Below are 21,046 nucleotides of genomic sequence, written 5' to 3'. Positions count from 1 at the left end.
AAGTATGGCTTTTAAGGTATTAACTTCAGAAAACCAATAATGCTCGTCCAACAAGGCTATGTTCAACCTCCTGTGGGAAGTGCAGTCACCATCAGAGAGAGGAGTGCAGGTGAGGCTGGGTGAAATATGTGCATCATTTAGGCCCCAGGTGAGCTCTATATGCATGACAACTAAGGTGTGAAGACCTTTTCCTACTCTTTGTTATAGACTAGTCATAGTCTATTGTCATAGATCTTACTCAACACAAAATATTTTATGCATGTCTAGCCATTTCCAAGGTACTGAATTTTTAACCCTTCCGCTTTCATTTGTCTTTTTTGTAAGACTATGCCTCCCATACAAAAGCAGATGGTGTGCATTTAGAAGATTGCCCTTTTGTTTTATTATACTTTATTCTGCTAGTAGGATTGATGTTGGCTGTAAAAGGTGGGTTTTTTTTGATCCATAAGGAAAGCAACATTGTACAATATAGATCCAACAGGTAGTGATTAAAATATGGCACACTCAAGATTCTCTCTATTAAATTATGTTCCTTAGGGAAGAACCCACTATGTAACATGTTTTTTTACAACTGTTACAGTAAAGTACAAAATATATTATATACTGTATATGATAAATGATACTGCAGGGGCAGAGAAATATCAGTTTTTTCTTCTGTCCTCAAAAATAAAGGAAAACAAAGACTTACCAGGATGAGAGACCATTTTTTTTTCCAGGCCAGAAAAAAGCTTTCTTGTGAAAAGACTTATGAAATATTAAACTAACTTGAATTTTGCATAAAATACTCAATTAACTTTGCCTTGGCTTAAAGCCATTTCTTCGACAATGGAGAAAGATGAGCAACTTAAAAGCCCTTAGGCTGATAGAAGTATAATAATGCCTGATACTATAAGGCAAATGCAAGACATACTCCAAAATGACTACTCAATAAGTTCTGCCTCTGGGTTGGAGAGGGATTGCAAAGGTAATGAGTAGGTATGAAAATCCTCTCTCATGTAAGTAAGTGATATAAAATCTCACTTGCGGTGTTTGTCACCAGCTTGTCCTTGGTCCAGGCAGGCTTTTTCCCCATACATTTCCAGGAAAGCTAAGTATGTCTGTGCAGCCATGCTCCCCTGTTAGTGCTTCAGCCACCAGGTTGAATAAAACTTTGAGAATTGTGTCTGACGCTGCGTTATTATGCATCTCTGCATCTTCCTCTTACATTAATATGCTTCTATTGAGCTATATAGCTCCTTCCTTTAAAGAATTGCTATCCTTGAGAGGTACTGTCTCATCGCCAGCAGCAAAATGCAGTGATTTTGCTGCAGTTGAAGGACAGAAGATCCAGTGGTAGTTGAGGCAAAAAATAAACTGGCTGAGAAAGCAAAGCTGTGTGTGTGGCTGCCTCTGTGTGTGTACGAAGGAGGGCGAGAAGAACAAAAATTTTTGCCTTGAGACAGTGAGACCGTGTTTTGTAGGAGTTCCTGTTTATACTGGAAGAGGTCTCCAGTATTTCTTGTCTTGCAAGATCGTTTCAGCTTCTGTATTAACAGAAGAAAAAAAGAAGAGACACTGTCTTTTTTGACTGGCATGTGGTTATTTCATGAATCGCTGTAGTAATACATCCTAGTCAAAGATTTACAAACCTGATTGCTAGTATATGCAGTATGATTGAATGAATCAGCTGTTTGAGGCAGGTAAGAAACAGTAGAAAGTTATTTTTGACTGCAGTTGCATAAAGATACAGTTGCCTAAAGATACAGTTGCCCTGCTAATGCTTTTAGGTGAATAAAACCAAAACTGGGCCAATAAGAGTTTCTTTGCTGTAAGTATCAGAGTATTGGAAGAGATCTCTTACTAGATTGCAGAAGTAGCTTAATGTTTATAAATCTCTTTTTTTAGCATGGTAAGTGACTGCTGATCTGTCCAGCCTGATCTGAATTGAATTATCCTGACTGATACCATCTGAGAATGACACATCATTTCTTTAAGTCATTTTATCCCAAGCATCCAGTGTTTATACATTTTACAATTTGGCTTTAATCTAGCTAAACAAAAACCTATCAGCACTGACAGAGATCAGTGGTCTCATGTAGTTGAGACCGTGTTTTATAGGGGTTCCCGTTTATACTAGAAGAGGTCTCCAGTATTTCTTGTCTTGCAAGATCGTTATGAGTTCCAGTTTTCATCATCAGTCTCTTAATTTTTTTAATTCTTAGAGCTATTGAGAATTCATAATTCCTCTCAGATTTAGCTGTGGTAGCTGCAGGAGTTAATATGTTTTAGTCTTACTGCATCTAAGTATCACAGAGTTTATGCAGCTAAATCTTCTTCATGATTGTGGGCTTCTATGCTGGGGTATTTGCTTGGAAAGACCTGGAAGAGGAAGCCTCGCATCCACATGCCTGCTTTTCTCATAGCTGGCTGATGAGCAAGCAGGAGACTACGCAAACTAACTGCCTGAGAGGATGAAAGAGGTAGCAGTCTCAGACCCATCAGGAAAACAGTAAGCTTGGGTGGCCCTGGGATGGCAGACTCCAGGGTTGCTTTTATGGAGAGTATACTTTTTGGAAGGCTATTATTAATAAGTAGTGGTAAGATACTAAAAAGTCATTCAGGGAGCTGTACATGGGGAGAGGAAATGCTGGTGAAATTGTCTTGGACCTGCAAGAGAGGAAGGAAAAGAGAATACAATTATGCTTAGTTGAGCAGAAGAGCTGAGATCACAAAAGGTGAAAAAAAGTATCACTGATCATTAAAGCAGTATGTGAGAACAGTCAGTGGAAGGTCTACCTAGTGCCTTGATATTTAGAAAAAAATAGATAAGAGATCGGGTCACAACAACAGCTCATGCTGGTTTCATGTTGGTTTCTGAACCGTAAGCAGCCGTAGAAGCTGAGGAGACAGTTCCCTCAGCCTCAGAAGAGGTGGTGCCAACTTAACGGAGGAAACTTTATGCATAAGTCTGTCAGAGCTAAGATGTCACCTGAGCGAGAGGATGCTACTTCTTATGGAAGATCTGAGAACCATTACCTGATGTGAGAATTGGGGGATAGCACACCATGGTTCCAAATACAGAAGAACCACAGCCTGTCGCAGGGAACACTTGCTTTGTGCAGGATTCTGCTTATATTATTGTAGGTAAGTTCAGGTTTGAGCCCTGGAAGATGAAAACAAAGGTTGTTTTGAGGGTTCCATCATTTTAATAACAATTTATTCAGTTATTCTTCTTAGTGTAACTTCAGATCTGTCAGCACCCTCCTTCATGCTAGCTTCTGATTGCTTTAAAAGTTGCATTAAGCAATGTTTTGGTAGTAGACTATGGGACCTGGTTGGTCCTGAAGGAGTATCTCATGATTTTTATCCATGGATGGTGGTGTCTTTTTGCCAGTAATGATTATCTGAGGCAGTGACATCATGCTGAAAGTACTGACTTCTACAGCTTACAAGATGCTGCAAATCAGATTGAGGGTTTAAAATGTTGCTTTCATAGTCCCGTGGTAGAATTGGTAGACAGCACCTATTTGTACTAAGGTGAATGTCTGCAGTAGCATTCAGGTTTTTATCACTGCAGTTTAGCAGAGTTGATCTGTTACCCAATGCACAAATCTCAAATTGTCTGTCCAGCAGGGGGATGAAACAATATTTCACCTGCTCTCTCACATGTATAACACTGTGGTCATTGCTAAGCTTTAGCTAAAGTATCTGCATTGTTGGTACAGGGTTTCCTCTGTTAAAATAGAATGGGGGAGAGAAAACCTAGCTGTCTTGAGTAATAAATACATCGTCTGTGGTTCTGGCATCAGATGAATACTCAGTTCAAATAATAAAGAAGCTTGCAGTAGAAAGTGTTGTCCATGTGAGTAGGTTATGCATGTGTGATCTTTAATGTGTCACTGAGTTATTTTAGTGGTTATCAGTGGGGAATGGGAAGATAAATAATTCCTTCTTAGTGTACTGAGCTGTGTCAGGGCTAGCATGTACCTGTTTATGTACTTCCCTGTAAATGTCCTTGGCTGCTCAGTTTTGCATGTGACAGCTGTCAGACTGTAGCTCATGGTCTGTGGTTTGGAGTTATATCCATGTCCTCAGGGGAGTTACTGTTTAGCCCAGTGGTTCTAATCTTCCTGTTAACTTTGCCTCTAATGGGACGGCACAAACTATGTGAATGCGGATACTAGGGTGGGACTTCTTAACAGTGGCTGGTACAGATTGTCTGCAAGTCTGATCTATTTCCACCTATATCAAATTTATGCTCTTTTTTAGAAATGTATCATAGAATCGTAGAATATCTCAAGTGGAAGGGACCCATAAGAATCATTGAATCCAACTTGCCTTTGAGAGAACAGATTACTTATGTGGATAAGAGTATTTGTTAAGAAAAAGCATGATTTAATTTAGGAAAATAATAGCAAACATTTTCTTGTGCTTTGTAGTAGTAATTAGAGTGAAATTTTAGGTTGGTTTTTTTATGTTTTACTCCTTTTATGAATTTGCAGAACTACGGGAAGAATTAACTGTCCAAACATATTCTACAACTTTATTAATATAAATTTATTTATAATAATTAGTTTGGTAAGACATGATTTGGTATTGGAAGGTGCCTCTTCAAAAATCACGCTTTCACACTTGTATTTAGTGAAGAAGATTCTTCAGACTGGTGAAACAAGATGTGAATTGTCACTTCTCTCTCATCGGTATGTCTTACATCACCAGAATATGAAGTACAGACTTTCTTTGCTGTTCTAGCCGATTTTGGCCTTGAAATCTGTGAAACAGAAACTTGAATTACTAATGAAGACAGCTTACAGGTTGACTTCGTATTTTAACATTAGTAGAACAGCTGTCATTTTCTTAGAAAAACTCCATCGAAAAACACTTTGCGAAAAGTCGCAGATGAGAGATTAGGGAATGAAGTGGGGTAGTTGTATACAAATGAACAGATTCTTACTCAGGTAGAGTACAGTCATTAAAATATCCAATTGTAGTGGATGAAACAAAAATATGCCCTCTCTGGAGTGACCAGGGAAAGGCAGTGTGCAACAGAAACCCGTGAACGTCTTCAGAAATTTGTTTTTCATTCCCTTTGCTTTGGGAAAGAGTTGGCAGTAGCTAGCAGGTTACCTCAACCAGATGTCTGTCTCGGGCAGAAATATTTTGGAGGAAATGAGTAGTTGTTTAGAGGAATAGTATGTTGGCAGGCTGATGAAGAAATACACCCTCTCACCGTTAGCCTGCTTACTGTCATGTGAAAAAATCAGCTTATTAAGTTCTATCTCAGAGCTCTTGTTAAGCTCTTGAGAATAGTCCAAAGAGGTGGCCTGTCCTTCCACGGTCTGTTATGGTTTGTATGTGTTGATGAAATTCTGGTGTGGTGGACTTAAAAAGTCAGTCCCTAAATGGCTAGTTGGCCTGTTTGCGTTACAAAGAGATGGTCTCCAGAGCTTTCTTGTCCCACTGTGTTCTCCTTGCATTCTGCTTTGTACAGCCATGCTTTTCTCATTTCTTCAGAAGTCAAGTGTAGGGTTCAGAAACTTCTAGTCTTGAATTTTTTCAGGTTTTGTGTCATTATTCTGTCTCCATTCCTGAAGAGTTAATAAAGCCGGGGGGGGGGGGGGGGGGGGGGTGGCAGCATGGGGGCACATGCAAATGAGTGAAAGATGATGGGTTGTTTGTTGGTTTTTTGGTTGTTTTTTTTTTTTTTTAGAAATGTGAATTCATCTTTTCCTTTTAAACAGTTTTTAAGACAAAGATGGTTTCCCATCTTTCGCGGTTCTCCTCCCACATGATTTTCTACAGATTTTAGAGTTGCAGTATACCTGTGTAACAATGCTAGAGCTAACATGTGAGTTTAACAAAGCTACAGCTATCAAGTGAGTTGTAAAAACAACTGTGCAGATTTTAGTGCTTGGGAGAATGGATTCTAAAGACAACACAAAAAATGTCTTGATTTTTCAAAAGAGAACACTTACGTACCTGATGACACAAATAGGTCTGCCATTCATCACTGAAACTCAGATGACTGTTGCTAGTTCTGTATGGGATAGTGTTTTGTTTAATGTAAGCAATAAGAAGCAGTTTTTCTATAGGTACAGAACATGTAGATACAGAACAGCATCAGATGGCTTGAAATTTTTTATATTGTTTGCACTGAGCTCCTAGACGTGGGTGACTTTGTAGATTTAATAATCAATTTGTCAGTTCATTCATTTTTTTGCAGTTATGATGAACCTAAAGAAAAAGACTTCTATACACTGAATAATACTGACAAAGGATGAGCTCATGAACTTTATTTTCATTCTTTAGGGTGACAGATTAATCAGAAATATATGCTGCAGAACAATATAGCAACAGATACATTGGAAAGAGGAAAACTGAGACAGTTTATTGCTGCTGAAGACCTACAGCTGAAATGAATGTATCTGTTCCAGACACTGTACTCTTCAGAATGCTGGCTGTCTTTCCCTGTACATAGGGAATGGAGAATAGGTGTCCTGGTTTTATTACCCGAAGGTATTTTGATGGCTGGGTTCCATATAAGGTACAAAGAATTGAGTTTCTTCCTTATAACCAGATACAGGTGAAATTAGACACAGAGAAAAAAGGTTAGTTTTAAAAAAAATGCACATTTATAATTATTGAGGATACTAATTCTATACTTCTGTTGAAAGATTAACATTTTATTTGATACCCAAAATCCTAATTCAGAATATCAAGCAAGTACATCAGCCTGTGTACTACAACAAAAATGTTTAATTGCATATATTTGGTTAACATTTTATTTGATACCCAAAATCCTAATTCAGAATATCAAGCAAGTACATCAGCCTGTGTACTGCAACAAAAATGTTTAATTGCATATATTTGGTTAACATTTTATTTGATACCCAAAATCCTAATTCAGAATATCAAGCAAGTACATCAGCCTGTGTACTGCAACAAAAATGTTTAATTGCATATATTTGGTTCTGAAACATCTACCTTACCATCAGTCAGATGTTTCTCAAATTAAGAGGCATAGCTCATTAGAAGAAAACAAACTGCAATGTTTCTGTGCAGCTAGCTTGACATTAATGATGTGCACAAGAGAAAAACATCATCTTACATTTTGTGTGTGCAATTATGAAGAAGGTAGACACTTCCCTGGAATATTTTCCTTTCACATAATTGGTCTGTGTTCTTTTCCTTGTGTTTGGAAGGCTCTCAAGTTTATTAAATGCAGAAGAGACTTGGTTCCCTTTTCAAGTGAGAACAACTTCAAGTGCTTCACTGGGGGCGTTCAGCTTCTGAGGAGTCAGTCAAAAACTTTGTCTGGTTACTGATTTCAGCAAGCAAAGGAAAAAGGGAAAATTAAAACTGCATCTTGCTGTGTATAGTTTGCTGTGTGTATTTCCATGCTCTTTTGAACTCTTTTTCTGATTAGACCTGCGAAGTGTTTTCAAAAGCTTTTCCCACATACACATGAAGCTGCTTATCTGATGTTTGGCTGCTAAAGGGCGAGATCTAGTTTGGGTTCTAAACCGGGGTCTCTTATGAAAACCAGGTTTCTTGGCTTTCCTGGGAGCTGTGAAGCCAAGGAAACATGTCTGATCCCACAGTGTGGACGGTGCATGATATTTAACTTGTCTTTCAAAGTGCCATGGTGATAGGCCTTTGTTTTTTGTCGTCATTGTCACTCATTGCAATTGTCTTCTACTACTGTTACAGAACAGGAGCAAATGCTTGGAGAAAGTCCATGTTGTTCTTGGGAATAAGTCCTGTGATTTGGATTCTCTTATTTCTACCCTGGCCTATGCCTACTTTCTAGACAAGGTAATGGGGAGAATGGGACTGAGTGGTCTTAACTCATTGGTTCCATGTTGTTACAGACATCTCATTGTTAAGTTAACTACAACATACAGTAGAAACGTTATTCTGGACAATGATTTTGTTACCATCAGGGGTGAGATTTTTATGTAGAAACAATTACATTTCATTCCATACTAAAATTAATGAGTGAGTATTAGATGGCTTATTCAATAGCAGCAGAAGTTCACCCCTGTACATCATTCTTCCTCCTTCCTGGTTTCCCAGTGATTCTGTGGGAAGCAAACAGAGACAGAATAACAAGAGAAAAAGCAAACCACATTTTCTTAATAAAGAAGTAGAAGGGGGGGAAAAAAACAAACAGAAAAATCAGGCTCTTTCTAATTGCTCACTGTGTTAAAACATTTTCCTAAGAAAAACCAATTTTTGTTTTCTGCAACTCTGACAAATGCACACCTGTGTTACAGGTCAGTCCTCCTGACGTTCTTTGCTTACCGGTGTTGAACATACCAAGACAAGATTTTAGCTACTTCACAGAGACAAGATGTATATTGGAGGAACTGAATATCCCGGAGTCATTCCATATCTTCCGCGATGAAATCAATTTGCACCAGCTGAACGCTGAAGGGAAATTGTCTTTAACACTTGTAAACAGCAACATGCTGACAAGGTATTGCATCGTATGTACAGCAAGATGGCTTATGTGGGTTTGAGCTGCTTTAAAAATTTTCTTTTACATTTTTTCTGCATTAATACTGGTATTGCAATGTTAACACAGACCAAAGAGAGGAAATCAAAGTATGTTTTAACTCCCATTATGTCCAGTAAATGTAACAACCTAAATAGTCACCTTTCTGTCACTTCTAATGGATGTCCCTGTTTTAAGGACCTTGTATTCTCACACAGTTTAGATTAGATATTGCAGTTTAGTTCAAATAGTCTGGAAGTTTCCTGTGACTAGTTTTCTTCCTGCCTTTTAGTTGGCTTTCACTAAAGGCATTAAGACTCTCCTAGTGGTTTGGAGGTGGATACCACTTTTGCATGTGTTAAGATGGCTGCTGGATTATTGCAGTCCTTACGAACTACAGGATTTTTCTCAAATTGTTGTCAATGCTAGAGGCTTGGAGTTGCTCAGTGGAAGACCATAGTCCATATACTCATCCTTAAGAGGGAGTATCTACAAGCTAATAGTGAAACATCTGTAGGGAGCCTCTTTGCATGGCCTGCTTCTCTGGCCCAGAGTGAAGGATGCTGTTTACTTCCAGCTCCCTTTAGAACTTCATTTCAGATGAATAATATCCTGTTGTGCTGTCGCCCCGTCATACTCCGAGGGGTCTGCAGATTAGAAACACCTAATACGAGAAACATACGTAAATCTCATAGGTATTGATTCTTTAGTTTTAGTCAGCTCAGAACATCATTCTCTTTTTCAGAGTAAAAATTATCTGTAAATTTTGCTTTTTATTAGTGTCCTTTCCTGTATTTCTTCCTTCTAAAGAATTATGATTAACATATTATTTATTAAATATAGTTTATCTTTGCTGTTGCTATTATATTTATAAGCAGGAACATAGTGTCTAAATGCAAAATAAAGATCTGTAAGTTTTCAAAATACTCAATAGGGAAAATCCCAAATCCTCCCCTATATTAAGAGTGATACTTCCAATACATGTAGAAATATTTTTTCAAATTGTTAGTTTTTAAAGATTTTGATAATAGAAATGTAAACATTTAAATCTTAGTACTTGGTGATGTAGTAAGCAATAAAACACCATGAACACCTCATTTTAAAAAAATAGATTTTAAGATATTACCATGACATTCTTTGGCTTTATAGTAGACTTCAAGGAGCAGTAACCCTAGTGTTTTAGTCTGGAATCTTTACAAAAATTTTTGCACTGTTTTACTGCATTGTCTAAGCAGCTAGAAAGAAATATATATATAACTTTTGAATTTGCTTGATAGTGAGGATAAAAGTTTGGAATCAGCTGTTGTCAAAGTCATCAATCCAGATGAGCAGTGTGATGGCAGCCTGGAGTTACAAGCATCGTCTTCCTCTTTAGTAGTAAAAGAGATTCTTCAAGAGGCACCAGAGTTAATCACTCAGCAACTGGCTTATCTCCTCAGAGGTGAGAGATTACTCTTTATATTAAATACTGAAAGGTTTAATGGAGTGTTTCTGAATCTGCTCATGCAGAAAGAGTGTGATCCATTCTTTGGTTAACAATCCCTTTAAAGACCACGGGAAGCTTCATAAAAGAAGCAGGGAGTAAAGAGTTTGTTAAAGAGTAACATTATATTGAATATTAAAAATGTGCATTTAAAAATAGGCATGAGAGGTCTTTGCTGTATCACTAGACAAGAATATTAAATGGAGCTGTCGACATACCAGCTGGGTAGCTGGAAAAGCTGTGCAGTTCGTCGATTCCAGGGGCACTGTGGACAACAATATGGATTGGAATCTAATATTTACATGTTAAAGCTTGTCGCAATGATGGTACCTTTTTATAAATGATGTTTTAATGGTGTGATGTGAAACTTTTATGGTTTAAAAACACTGTAACCAAATCTTCATTGCACTCTCCTTTTTTATATAGTATGCCTGGTAGAGTACAAAGGATGGGGCTTCAGCAGTCAGAAGTATTTTCATTTCTGTCTTCATAGTCATTTGTATTGATTTACTCAGTTTATTTGCTGCAGCAGAACTCTTCAATTGGAAATAAAACTGGGGTTGAGAAGAACTGATTGCTGGCTTTAAGTTATTTACTGAATTTTAATAGTGCTAAATGAATTTTGAAGGTTTTATATCTTAAGTGATGTGCAACTGGTAAATGCTCTTTTAAGAAATTAATGTGGGCATGTTTAATGAAAATTATGAAAACTTGCTTACACTTAGACTTCAGAAGCTACTGGAGTCTTGGCTTGTCATTGTACTTATAACTGTGGTAACTAACGTAATGAGCATGTTATGAGAAATTACAAAATTTAATTTTTTTTTTATATTTCCATAGAAGAAGCATTAACAGTAATGCAGCATTTAGCCTACTCTTTTAGTACATTTCCATGCTAATAAGCTCTAATAAACATGCCATGATACATTTTTGTAAGCTCCAAATTTCTATTAAGTAGCTATCCAGGAATGTAGGTAAATGACCAAGCATAATAATAGATTTTGGAGGCAGAATCAAAAAAAAGGCTTTTGGGGATCTCACAGGATACCTGTCTGATGGTGGAAAAGAGGATGCAGTGCTCTGAGTAACGAACAAGAACGTGTTCAAGTACTACACATGGTTGTAAGTGTCTGCATATTTTGGCTGTCTAGTCTGTGTCCAAATTAAAATAAAATGCTTTTATTAGAGAAATATTGGAAGTATTTGCATTAGATACAGCACTTCTAGTTTTGAGGGAGATAGTAGCTTTTTTTTTTTCCTAAATTAGTAATTTCATTTTAATTGCTGCATTTGGTATTGCATGTTTGAGGAATTTAGTGGAAATAGGAGTCCCTGCGTACCTTCTCCTACATGGTATGAGAAGTGATTGACAAAGCCTAAACAAAAAAAAAAAGAGAGCTGCACTTGTGGCTTTGTGCTTTTCAACTTCTCCCAGCAACACAGTTTGTACGTATAGAGGGCTAAGCAATACAGTAAGTCCTGTTGTGGGTCTCTGGAAGCAGAAAAGGTTTTTGGTATTGAAGAACCTTCCATTGCAAATTCACAAGAGTCAGTAAGTCCCATTACTGGTTTTGGTAAGACAAAAAAAAAGTAATTCCTAGATATAAATGTATGTAGATGGCTGATCTATAAGCAGTCTGAAAATAAAAGATCAAATACAACCTACCAAGTCTAGCTTTTGTGTTTCTCTGTATATATACCATGGCCTGCTGTCAAAGTCCTTGCCCATAAAGTATAGCTTTTGAAATGTATCTCAGCTGTGAGCACAGGAGATAAAGGGACCGCATACCATGTCCTGGAAGTAGAGATGGCTGCTTCATCCTCACTACCCGTGGCTGCGTGCGTAGGGGCTCACAGGATGGCCCCTCTCTCTGGCAGCACTTGTGGGCATAGAGCCGGTGAAAAGGCCCTGCTGGGTCTTCGAGACTTGTTATGTTACTTCCAATGTATATTAGAATCTGTATATTGTTAGTTTGTATAAATTTTGGGTGAAGTTCAGAACAGAAGGCCAAAGTCGATCTCAAAGTGATGAGAATTAGGATTTTATTTTCATAAAATAGCTGAGAAATCCTAAAATTGAGTCTGTGTGCTGGGAACTAGTCTCTCATTTTCTGGCTTTCCAGTGAGTATTTTGCTAGAAGACTTGAAAGATAATACAAGTATCTCATGTTTTAATAATTATTGCATAGTGGCTGTGACAGCTTCATTTGTTGCCTCTTTTTCAAACCTTTTTCTTACAGTCTGTTAGCAATCTTTTTATTTAATAACAAAGGCAGGTGTTTATAACCTGCAGTATTTCAACTTTGAACAAACTTCACCTGCTTGTCTGTATTAAAAAAAAAAAAAAAAAAAAAAGTCAAGAGAAAAGACTTTTCCTGTGAAACTGTACATTATTGATTTAGGCAGGTTAATATTTAAGGACTTTTTTTCAGCTGAATGCTTTCCTGGCATCTTTGTCTTCCCATCAGACATGCTATAAGTTATTTCTACCCTTGGTCTTTGAACAGAGCCTGCATTGAGAGTCAGTGTTTACAGCCATATTTGCCTTAAGTTAGAGCTTGTGCTGTCCCTGGATTTGTGCCAGAAGCAAACAATTATAGAACCTGCCAGAGTCTTGGGCCTGTATTATTTTATTTCCCCAGAGATGTTTACAAGGGGACTGTTGCCAAACTCAAGATCCATTAAACTGCTGAATCATTACATTTTCTGTTGCAGCCAGCTGGCAAGGATGTGATTCCAAGCACTCGCTGTCAGGTACCTTGGGTCAGTGCACTCTCAAAAATGCCTCCTTATGTTTATTTGTATAAGGCCTTGAAGGATGCCACAAGGTGCAGACTGCAACATGTAAATAGAGACAGATTTACAGCAAGAGCATCAGCATTATTTTTTTTTGGAGGTGAATCTGCTTTTGCTAGTTGTGAGCTGCGTGGCTGAGGTCTTTTTGTGCCCTGTTGGGGCAGGCTGACTTTCAGTAGAGAAAATTATGTTGTTATTCTAGCCACCCAGACAAATGTTAAGAAATGCCCTTTTAAGGACTTTAGGAATGATGCCATTTTTTTTTTCCCCGTCTTGTACATTGATCAGATGATTCACATGTTCCCTGTTTTGATGCCTCCCTAATATAAATACCAGAAAGAAAGAAGCATTTTGAACTTCACCAAACACTGCACTTACTTGGACTGCTACTTTTGTGTTTATGTATGGAAACAGATTTCTTGGAGGCAGTGCTGCCCCTGCCACGCCCCGCCCCCCCCCCCAGTTAAATATTGTTCTAGCTTTGTGACTTCACTGTTAATTGCAATAAAGACTGCTTGCTTGGGTCCATTTTACATTTTTGGTTTGTGGGTTTTTTTGGGGGTCTGGAGTGTTGAGGTATACTTTCCATGAGGGACTGTTGGTTTTCCACTTCTCCCTGTCCTCTATTTTTCCAGGTCATGGAACAAAACCTTGACAGGAGAAATGCCTGTCTTTTCATTGTAGTGTTTTTTGCAGCCATAAACTTGTGATTCAGGAGATGCTTGTGCTGTTCTTAATGTTTTCCCAAAACGACTTCTGCCTTCATTAGATCATGTTTAATATTAATGCACAGCAATTGCTTTTGGCAAAACTAGTGCTCCACTTCCAAACTGCTTTGCAAAAAAACAATAAAAAGCACATTTTTTTTGAGTCCTAGCCTGTTTTCTAGTGACCTCTCCTTTGGAGAAAAATATCTATAATGTAGTGTGATGTACACAAGAAATAATATTGAATCTTGTATTACCTATTTCTTTTCTCTGTTCTTGTCAGCAGACAGAGCAGCTTCCATTATGCTTTCAGAAACCCTGGGGGAGTTACACCAGCAGTCAGTAAAAACTGCAGGAGATTTCTGAGCCTGTGTATCTCTTTTACAGCAGGTACTTAGAAGAGAGCACGTGACTAAATGGGACTACGGACCTTTGGCCAAGCAGAACTACCTTGTGTGAACTGTTTTTCTGAATTACCTGGAATCTTAACCCTCATAAGGGTGCTGAGGATGCTTGGGAGAGAAGACGTGTGCCTTTCTTTCTTGCTGATAAGCATAGTATTAAAGAATGAAGGAAGAATAAACGTTGATCTCAGGGCTTGCTGACACCCTGTTAATTTGAGAAGGATCCTTTTCTTGCTTTCATCCTAGTAGAAAAGTTAGCAATTGTAAGCACTGCGGTATCGTGGTGACAAGTGGGGAAAAAAAGCTTTTTAAAAACCTTTCTAAGACATCTGCCTATGATGAGGCATTGTTTCAGGCTTACTGCATTTCATTCTTGTATTAAGTGATAAATCCCAAAATTTCTAAGTTTGCTTTGGATCACGATATGCAAAGGGATTGACCCTGACGTGAACTGAGCAGTAAAAGGCAAAGGCTTCCAGTTAGATGCTGCAGCACAGTGCATATCAAAACACGTTCTGTTTTTACAACTTTACTGTAATGTCTGTGTCCTGCCAAAGGTGAGATCAAATCCAAGACAATCTTGCCATTGAATAAACTGAGAACTGGACACACATATGCAAAGCAAGAGGCAAATGCACACTAGTACCTGTTAAAATTCACAGTGGGCTACAATAGTGTGTCCTAGGCAATCATTCCATCCCTTTTAATTGAGGAATAGATAAAGAATGTCTAAGTTTCCTTCCACCAATCCATGTGTTTAGGAGAATTAAGCCAGTTTTATTGATGTGAGCAATGCTGCTGCAACACCATAGTAGAACCACTTTGCTGTGAAAGAAGTCCATGTATTATTTTAGCAAATGAATACTTCTTATGGTTTTTGATGCTGCATAGCTGTTATGGTTCAGGCACTTGATAAAGTCTCAGCCAGGCACTGACCTGGTTGCTAGGATTCTCTGGGTGTAACCACAGCTTTCTGCTGACAGTTCTGGTTTTTCCTGCAGTAGGAGAAATGTGAGACACTTCCTCTTCTTCATCCAGCTGCCTTCCTGTCTTGCTTCCCAGTCCTCTTTGCTTGGCTCTAGAAAAGCTGAGCTACATGGGGCCCGGAGCTAGTCAGTTTAATTTGATGTCCCAGCCCAGAACTTGACAGCAGAAACTGCCTGTGCTGGGTCGGAACACCACCTATTTGAAGTACATACATAGAAAAAAAAGTTAATTAATCTATTTAGTTTTTTTGTAATAGCTTGGGAATTGTTTCTGTGAGAAACAGGAAAAAATACTTTTCCTTAAGTTCTGGGACACAGAAATTGTCTTGACTGTTTCTATATGGTTGAGCTTTTACAATGTTTTAGGAAGGACATAGTTCTGCATTTGTCTTAGAACTTAGTCGAAATTCAGGACTGACTGGATAAAAACCGTGGTGTAGTTATTGTTCAGTTCACAATCAACCCTGTAACCAAGCTGGAATGTTTTGTGGCATATGGAGCTAAAATGAATCAAAAGTTGCTGAGCTGACAGCAGCCCTCCCCTACACAGTAGTACAGTGTGTATAATCAGACAGACGATGAAGCTCACATCATGTTGACTTCAAAACTGATGAGACTGATTGGATACGCAACTCACACTGCATTTTCCAGTATGTTCAGTTTAAGATTTTATCTCCTTGGTCTTCCTCAAATACTGCCCCCACCACCCCCACAAAGCCACATGGCTGTGGTAGAAGTTGGACAGGTGGTATGTGTGAGGACCTGTGCAGACGGACAGGCTGCCTAGCTCATCCTGGTGCTGCTGGAGGGCTGCGCGGGGCGTGCTACAGCCTCCCTCCAGTAGGTACCTGTGTGATGCGTTTAGAGCATGTGTTGTAGGTTCAGTACTTTCTGCTGGAGTCCCTGTTTTCTTTGTGTGTGCATGAGCAATTTCTCTGGAAGAAAAAAAGGGTGCTGAAAAAGCAGAAGATTGCTGTTGCTAAAATAATTCATGTAACCTGGTCCCTGAGCTGCCGTTTATCCAGGTGCAGCTTTGTGCTGACTGGGAGTGTGTTGTGGGCTGCCTAACTCATTCTGGTCACTGCCTTCCCAAGGTGTGAACAAGAATATGTAGCACCGGCACTGTGATCTGGTTAGAGTGGGAACAACGAGAGATACTTTTAGAGGAGATACAACAAGGGATATTTTTAGATGAATCATCCTTGAGGCTGCTGATTGAGAAACTTGCTTCTTATAAAAGGAACTGAAAAACAGGCCTTGCAAATATATATAAGTATCTTGGGTACTTTGATATATCAGTTATTTACCTGAAGACATCTGAAATCTGCTTGCTGTGGAGCCATGTTTTCTGTACTTAAATTTACAAATGTTAGTCTGGGTCAGTATGCATGATTTTCGTGCAGTCTATATATCTTTAATATTTTTAATGCTATGGAGTAGGGCAGGAGCGTTGTCCCAAAGTGATGATAAGACTGACATAAAGGAAGGAATTCTGAGAATTAGAAGAATATTGGCAGTTACAGTATCTGTAACAGAAACACAGAATAGAATTTCATGTATGTGAATTTCCAGAAATTAAGATCTGATGGGGAACAGCTTTTGTCTTGTTAAGCATTACTCATTATTTGATCCACACAGGATTTGTCTAGTAAGGAGTTCTGCACTTAGCATGACAAAACTTTTGTGTTGCAAGTGCTTTATGAATTTTGAAGAAATGGTTTTCATTGTTTTATGTGATGACCACGTAAGAGAAAAATGGATACGTACTAGATGTTGGGTCCTAGTCGGTCTAGTGAGATTGAGGATGGCTATGTGCGAGTTTATCTCTTCTTCTTTTGGCTCTGTGCCGAAGCCTAAACATTTTGGCTTACATTGACCATTTTATAGTATTGTCCTGATCTGCTTATTGATCTAGCATGATGCAATGCAATCATGTGCTTGTTTGAAATCACTGTGCACAGTACAGAAATAAATAATTTCAGTGCTGAAGTATAAGATTTTATTATCCTTGATTTTGTGTGAGTAATTGGAAGTGAAGACTATCTTTGGATATATTAGTAAATGGGATCCCAGTCTCCAGGGAATGAAAGGGTGACTTTAAACCTTGAACCATCAGGAACATTTCACATCCAGGATGGAATATATGCAGCACATAGTTGTCTGAAAAGATACCAAACTCACCTCTATATTGTAAGAGCATACCGATTATGGTGAAGTTAATGGACTATGTTTCTCTCAGATTTTAAAATTGAATGCATCATTTTGTTTGGTTGAATGTGCTGTGCTTTTTTGTTATATTCATTGATGAGGAATCATCTGAAGTCAGTTACATCAAAATGACTAATGACTTTAAGATCATCTAGTCCAACCCCTCTGCCACATACAGGGACGTCTTTTACTTACCAGGTTGCTTGAAGCCCCGTCCAAGCTAACCTTCACCACTTCCAGTGATGGGGCATCCACAGTTTCTCCGGGCAGCCTGTTGCAGTGTCTTACCAATCTCATTGTAAAGGATTTCTTCCTTAATATCCATTGTAGCAGTTCATTTACACATTTCTAGATGGAAGGCTGGCAGTATGGAATTACTGTTTGCAAACATACCAACACTTGGTCTCATGGCTGGAGAGAGGAACAAGCCCTGATGTCCCACTGCTCGCTAGTGGCCATGCAGCAGCGATGCGTTAGATGTGTAGAAGTGTGCTGCACAGCATGGCAGCACTGGGACCAGCCAGTTAGCTGTAGCATAGGCCCTGACAAGCCACCCAGTTCAGATTTTAGAAACTGCCATCATGTTAGGAGGATGTGTCTGTGAAAAGCATTCCATATCTAATTCAGTGAACTTGTCAGTGGATACAGCCTCCGAGAAGGAAGGGGCTTGGATGGCGATACAATAAACAGTCTTGTTTCTCTTTGCTGTTTACAGGAGGCATTAATTTTTGTCTTTCAATGTTTCAGGAAGCATTCTCTTCAAGTGCATGTCTTTGGAAGCTGACAGAATTACAGACCAACAGGAGAAAATACTGTCAATCCTAGAGGAAAAGTTTCCAGATCTTCCCCCACGAGAGGAAATTATCTCTGTTCTCCAGGAGACTTCATTTAACCCACAAGGTAATGCAACTTGCTTCCATGTTTCAGACTCTTTAAAAATTTAGTTAGGTAATGGTATCAGAATATATCAGCTTATTGTGTTAGGTGAAAATAGTTGGAGCATGCTACCTTCATTGACAGTTACATGTATTATATTTAATTTTAAATGAAGTGGCCTACGTTCTGAATCATGGAATTGTAATTTCTGTTGAGGAACTACTGAACTCCTAAATAATCTTGTATTGCTTTTACAGATAAAGTAAACATTAATTTATTTCATATATTGATTTTACAAGTGTATTCTAGTAAAAAAATTGTGCTGATGAGGTACAGGTGCTTAATCAATGTGTCAGCCCATGTGCAGACATAGGACTGCAGTTGCCTATGTGGTGTGGGATTGGATTTTATCTTCTGAACCTTCCCAGATTTATCAAGTGCTGTGTACAGGTGAAGTGAATTTGGCTTCAGACCAAGATTAAAGAAGCAGTGGGAAAATTGCAGTTCTTTATTTTCTTCTGCTGGAAGTAGATGAACATAGTTGTCATTTTTCCAGTGATCAAAAGTGGGAATGTTTGAACCCCAAATTTGGCAGCAGGCTTTTGAAGGGATGCTCTGAAAGCCTGAAGAAAATCGTTGCAATAACTCACGTTTTACTGTCTTTGTTATATGGCATTTGCTATCAAGTTACTACCAAAGAGTGAGTATTGAATTTCTGAGATATTTCTTGGTTTGATATATCAGGTATGCACAGAGTCCATACAGACTCATAGTCTTCGTTTACCATTCTTTATCCGCTCATCTGCAGAATTCTCCCATGTGAATTCAGACCATCAGCCTGAGGCAGCTGCCCTAGCTGGTAGTTAAGGACAGAACCTGAGGTGCTGCTTCACTTGCTCTTTCTTTCAGTGAGGTTGCAAGCTAAATTAATTCAGGGCTATAAATCTTAACATAGTTCCCTGAAGTTCCTCCAGACATTAGTCAAGGAATCATAGTTCAGAAATGAATTGATTTCAGCCTGGATTGGAAAGACCCAGTGGCTTTTATGGAGCTCAGTTCTTAGTTCTGCCAGTTGCCTGGGAAGTTGGTTTAGTAATGTTTGCCATGTACTTGGACTATGAAGTTCACCCTATTATCCAAGCCAAAGCTTGGACAAGTAGGTCCAACGGATTCAGTATGCGTGGCATTGGTTGCCAGTAATTTTAATAAAAGAAATAATGGTTTATTGGCCTGAATTAATGAATTCATTTGTCTGAGGCACAGTGGGCTGTAGTCCACCAGAAAGTCTACAAGTGATCTATAAATATTTTTAAAAGAACAGATACATAAATGTAATAAATATGTGAACATTAACCAGTTCATCTTTTTGTTAGATTGAATGCAGTAGCTGGACTCTATACAGGAACAGTAATGAGAGGATTAATTTCACTGGCTTAAGTTGATATTTGGCTGCCTCTTAAAAGTCAGTCACGCAAACACATTTTGGATGCTCTGCTACTACGCTTTACAAGTCTTTGGACATTTTAGTTGCCGCCCTACATTGAACCAAGTGGCTTGCAGCTTTCTTTATACAGACGTTTGGCTATCATGTCTATTTTTGATTGTGTGACATGACCATGGCCCTGTACATGATATATATTTATTTTTAGAATCTTTACAGCATTTTAGACAGACATCTCTCTCAGAGAGAGAGATAGGTGGATTTTCAATACATCATACCTAAATATATCAACATGCCTCTTTGCAGCGTGAAGCAATTCCAATTTTACACCATAGTTTCTGATGAAAATATCTGCTTTTATTTCTATGGTACTAAACATCTAGTTGGTTCATTCACTGTTTGATGTGTATAAGCAACACCCATTGGTGTTGGTATCAGTTTGTGAGAAAGGTTGAATGACTTCCTTTACAGAATATCTTAAGCCTTTTGCTTCTGAATATTTTATAAATACCATAGTATTCCATATGAGGTTTTCAATATCTTACTCATTCCAGAGACGTTTTGTGTTAGTGATTTCATGTTAGACTATAGGAATGGTTTGTCTATACATTATCATCAACTGGAATTCTGTTTGCTTAAAAAATGTGAGTGTTCACACAACTTCATTGCAGGAGACTTAGTTCTTCATCCTTTGCTTTCCGCCCCCCCCCCCCCCCCCTTAAATCTCTTCCTTACTTTAAGAATCCCTCTAGAAACATTAAGCTTTGAAATATTGTTATGGTTTTCTCATAGGATGTCCTAAAATATAAAAGGCTCAACATTAAAGTCTAAGCTGTGTTTTTAATTTATGTTGCTGCATCTGTCAGCTGTAGATGCTTGTATATATTGAAATTCTACTCTCTTCTCAAACAGGTGTAAGTATTGAGGAAATTATGCTGAAGGATCTCAAGGAGATTTCAGATGGAGAAATCAAAGTAGCAATTAGCACAGTGTGCATGACACTGGAGGTAAGAGGAAATCTAAACAGCATAGTTGGTAAGCAGCCCTGTTGCATATGGAGATGGTTGTTTAACAAAAGTTTTGAGCCATTTATTTTCTCAAGATTTTATATAAGCAGAATTTTAAGTGATTTAATTAACTCTGAGAGAAGCAGTAGCTTTTTCTAGTCTGACTTATATGGTTATGATTATATGATTATTCCTTCATGTTTGTCTGTACCGTGGTGGGTAAAGACAGTGACGTCAGCAGATTCCGGCCTTTGGGTAAACCGAAGATGTGAGCTTTCTGTCATACTTCAGGAGGTTGTTACTAAGACTTTGTCCTACTTACACACTTACAGTGTGGCATACAATTTATAAAGCCACTCTAATACTTACTCAGCTTTTTGAGAGGAGGGGATATTTTTTTATGCCTTCTATAAACCTATCTTGAAATTGCCTAATGAAGTGTGTCCATTGCCACATTGCCTAAATGAAAATGTTGGTAGAAACAAAAGGACCTTGATGGGACAGAAATTCCTAGAATTTTGATCTTTTGGATCAAAATTATACATTTGTCTTTATGAGCATCCCTGAGACAGCCTGAAAGTGGCTGCTTGGATTGTCTTCCTTGACCAGTCCCAAACATTTTGTAATTGCTTGGGGAAAACTTTTGTGTGGTATATTTTGTA

General features: G+C 38.3%; 1 protein-coding gene across 5 annotated transcripts in view; it reads left to right on the top strand.

Annotated features, from left to right (window-relative positions):
• The window catches only part of PRUNE2 (prune homolog 2 with BCH domain), a 144,685-nt gene that overhangs the window by 25,552 nt on the left and 98,087 nt on the right, over positions 1 to 21,046 (top strand). For all 5 annotated transcript variants that reach the window (XM_055699316.1, XM_055699315.1, XM_055699313.1 and 2 more), the window contains exons 2-6: positions 7,690 to 7,794; positions 8,256 to 8,458; positions 9,754 to 9,917; positions 17,808 to 17,960; positions 20,290 to 20,384. In XM_055699316.1, coding sequence (XP_055555291.1) covers positions 7,690 to 7,794; positions 8,256 to 8,458; positions 9,754 to 9,917; positions 17,808 to 17,960; positions 20,290 to 20,384 — 720 coding nt within the window. The remainder of the gene's footprint in view (positions 1 to 7,689; positions 7,795 to 8,255; positions 8,459 to 9,753; positions 9,918 to 17,807; positions 17,961 to 20,289; positions 20,385 to 21,046) is intronic.

This window comes from Falco cherrug, chromosome Z, assembly GCF_023634085.1.
Source record: "Falco cherrug isolate bFalChe1 chromosome Z, bFalChe1.pri, whole genome shotgun sequence".
NCBI lineage: Eukaryota > Metazoa > Chordata > Aves > Falconiformes > Falconidae > Falco > Falco cherrug.
The sequence above is the reverse complement of the archived record's forward strand: the minus strand, read 5'-3'. Positions and strand labels throughout refer to the sequence as shown.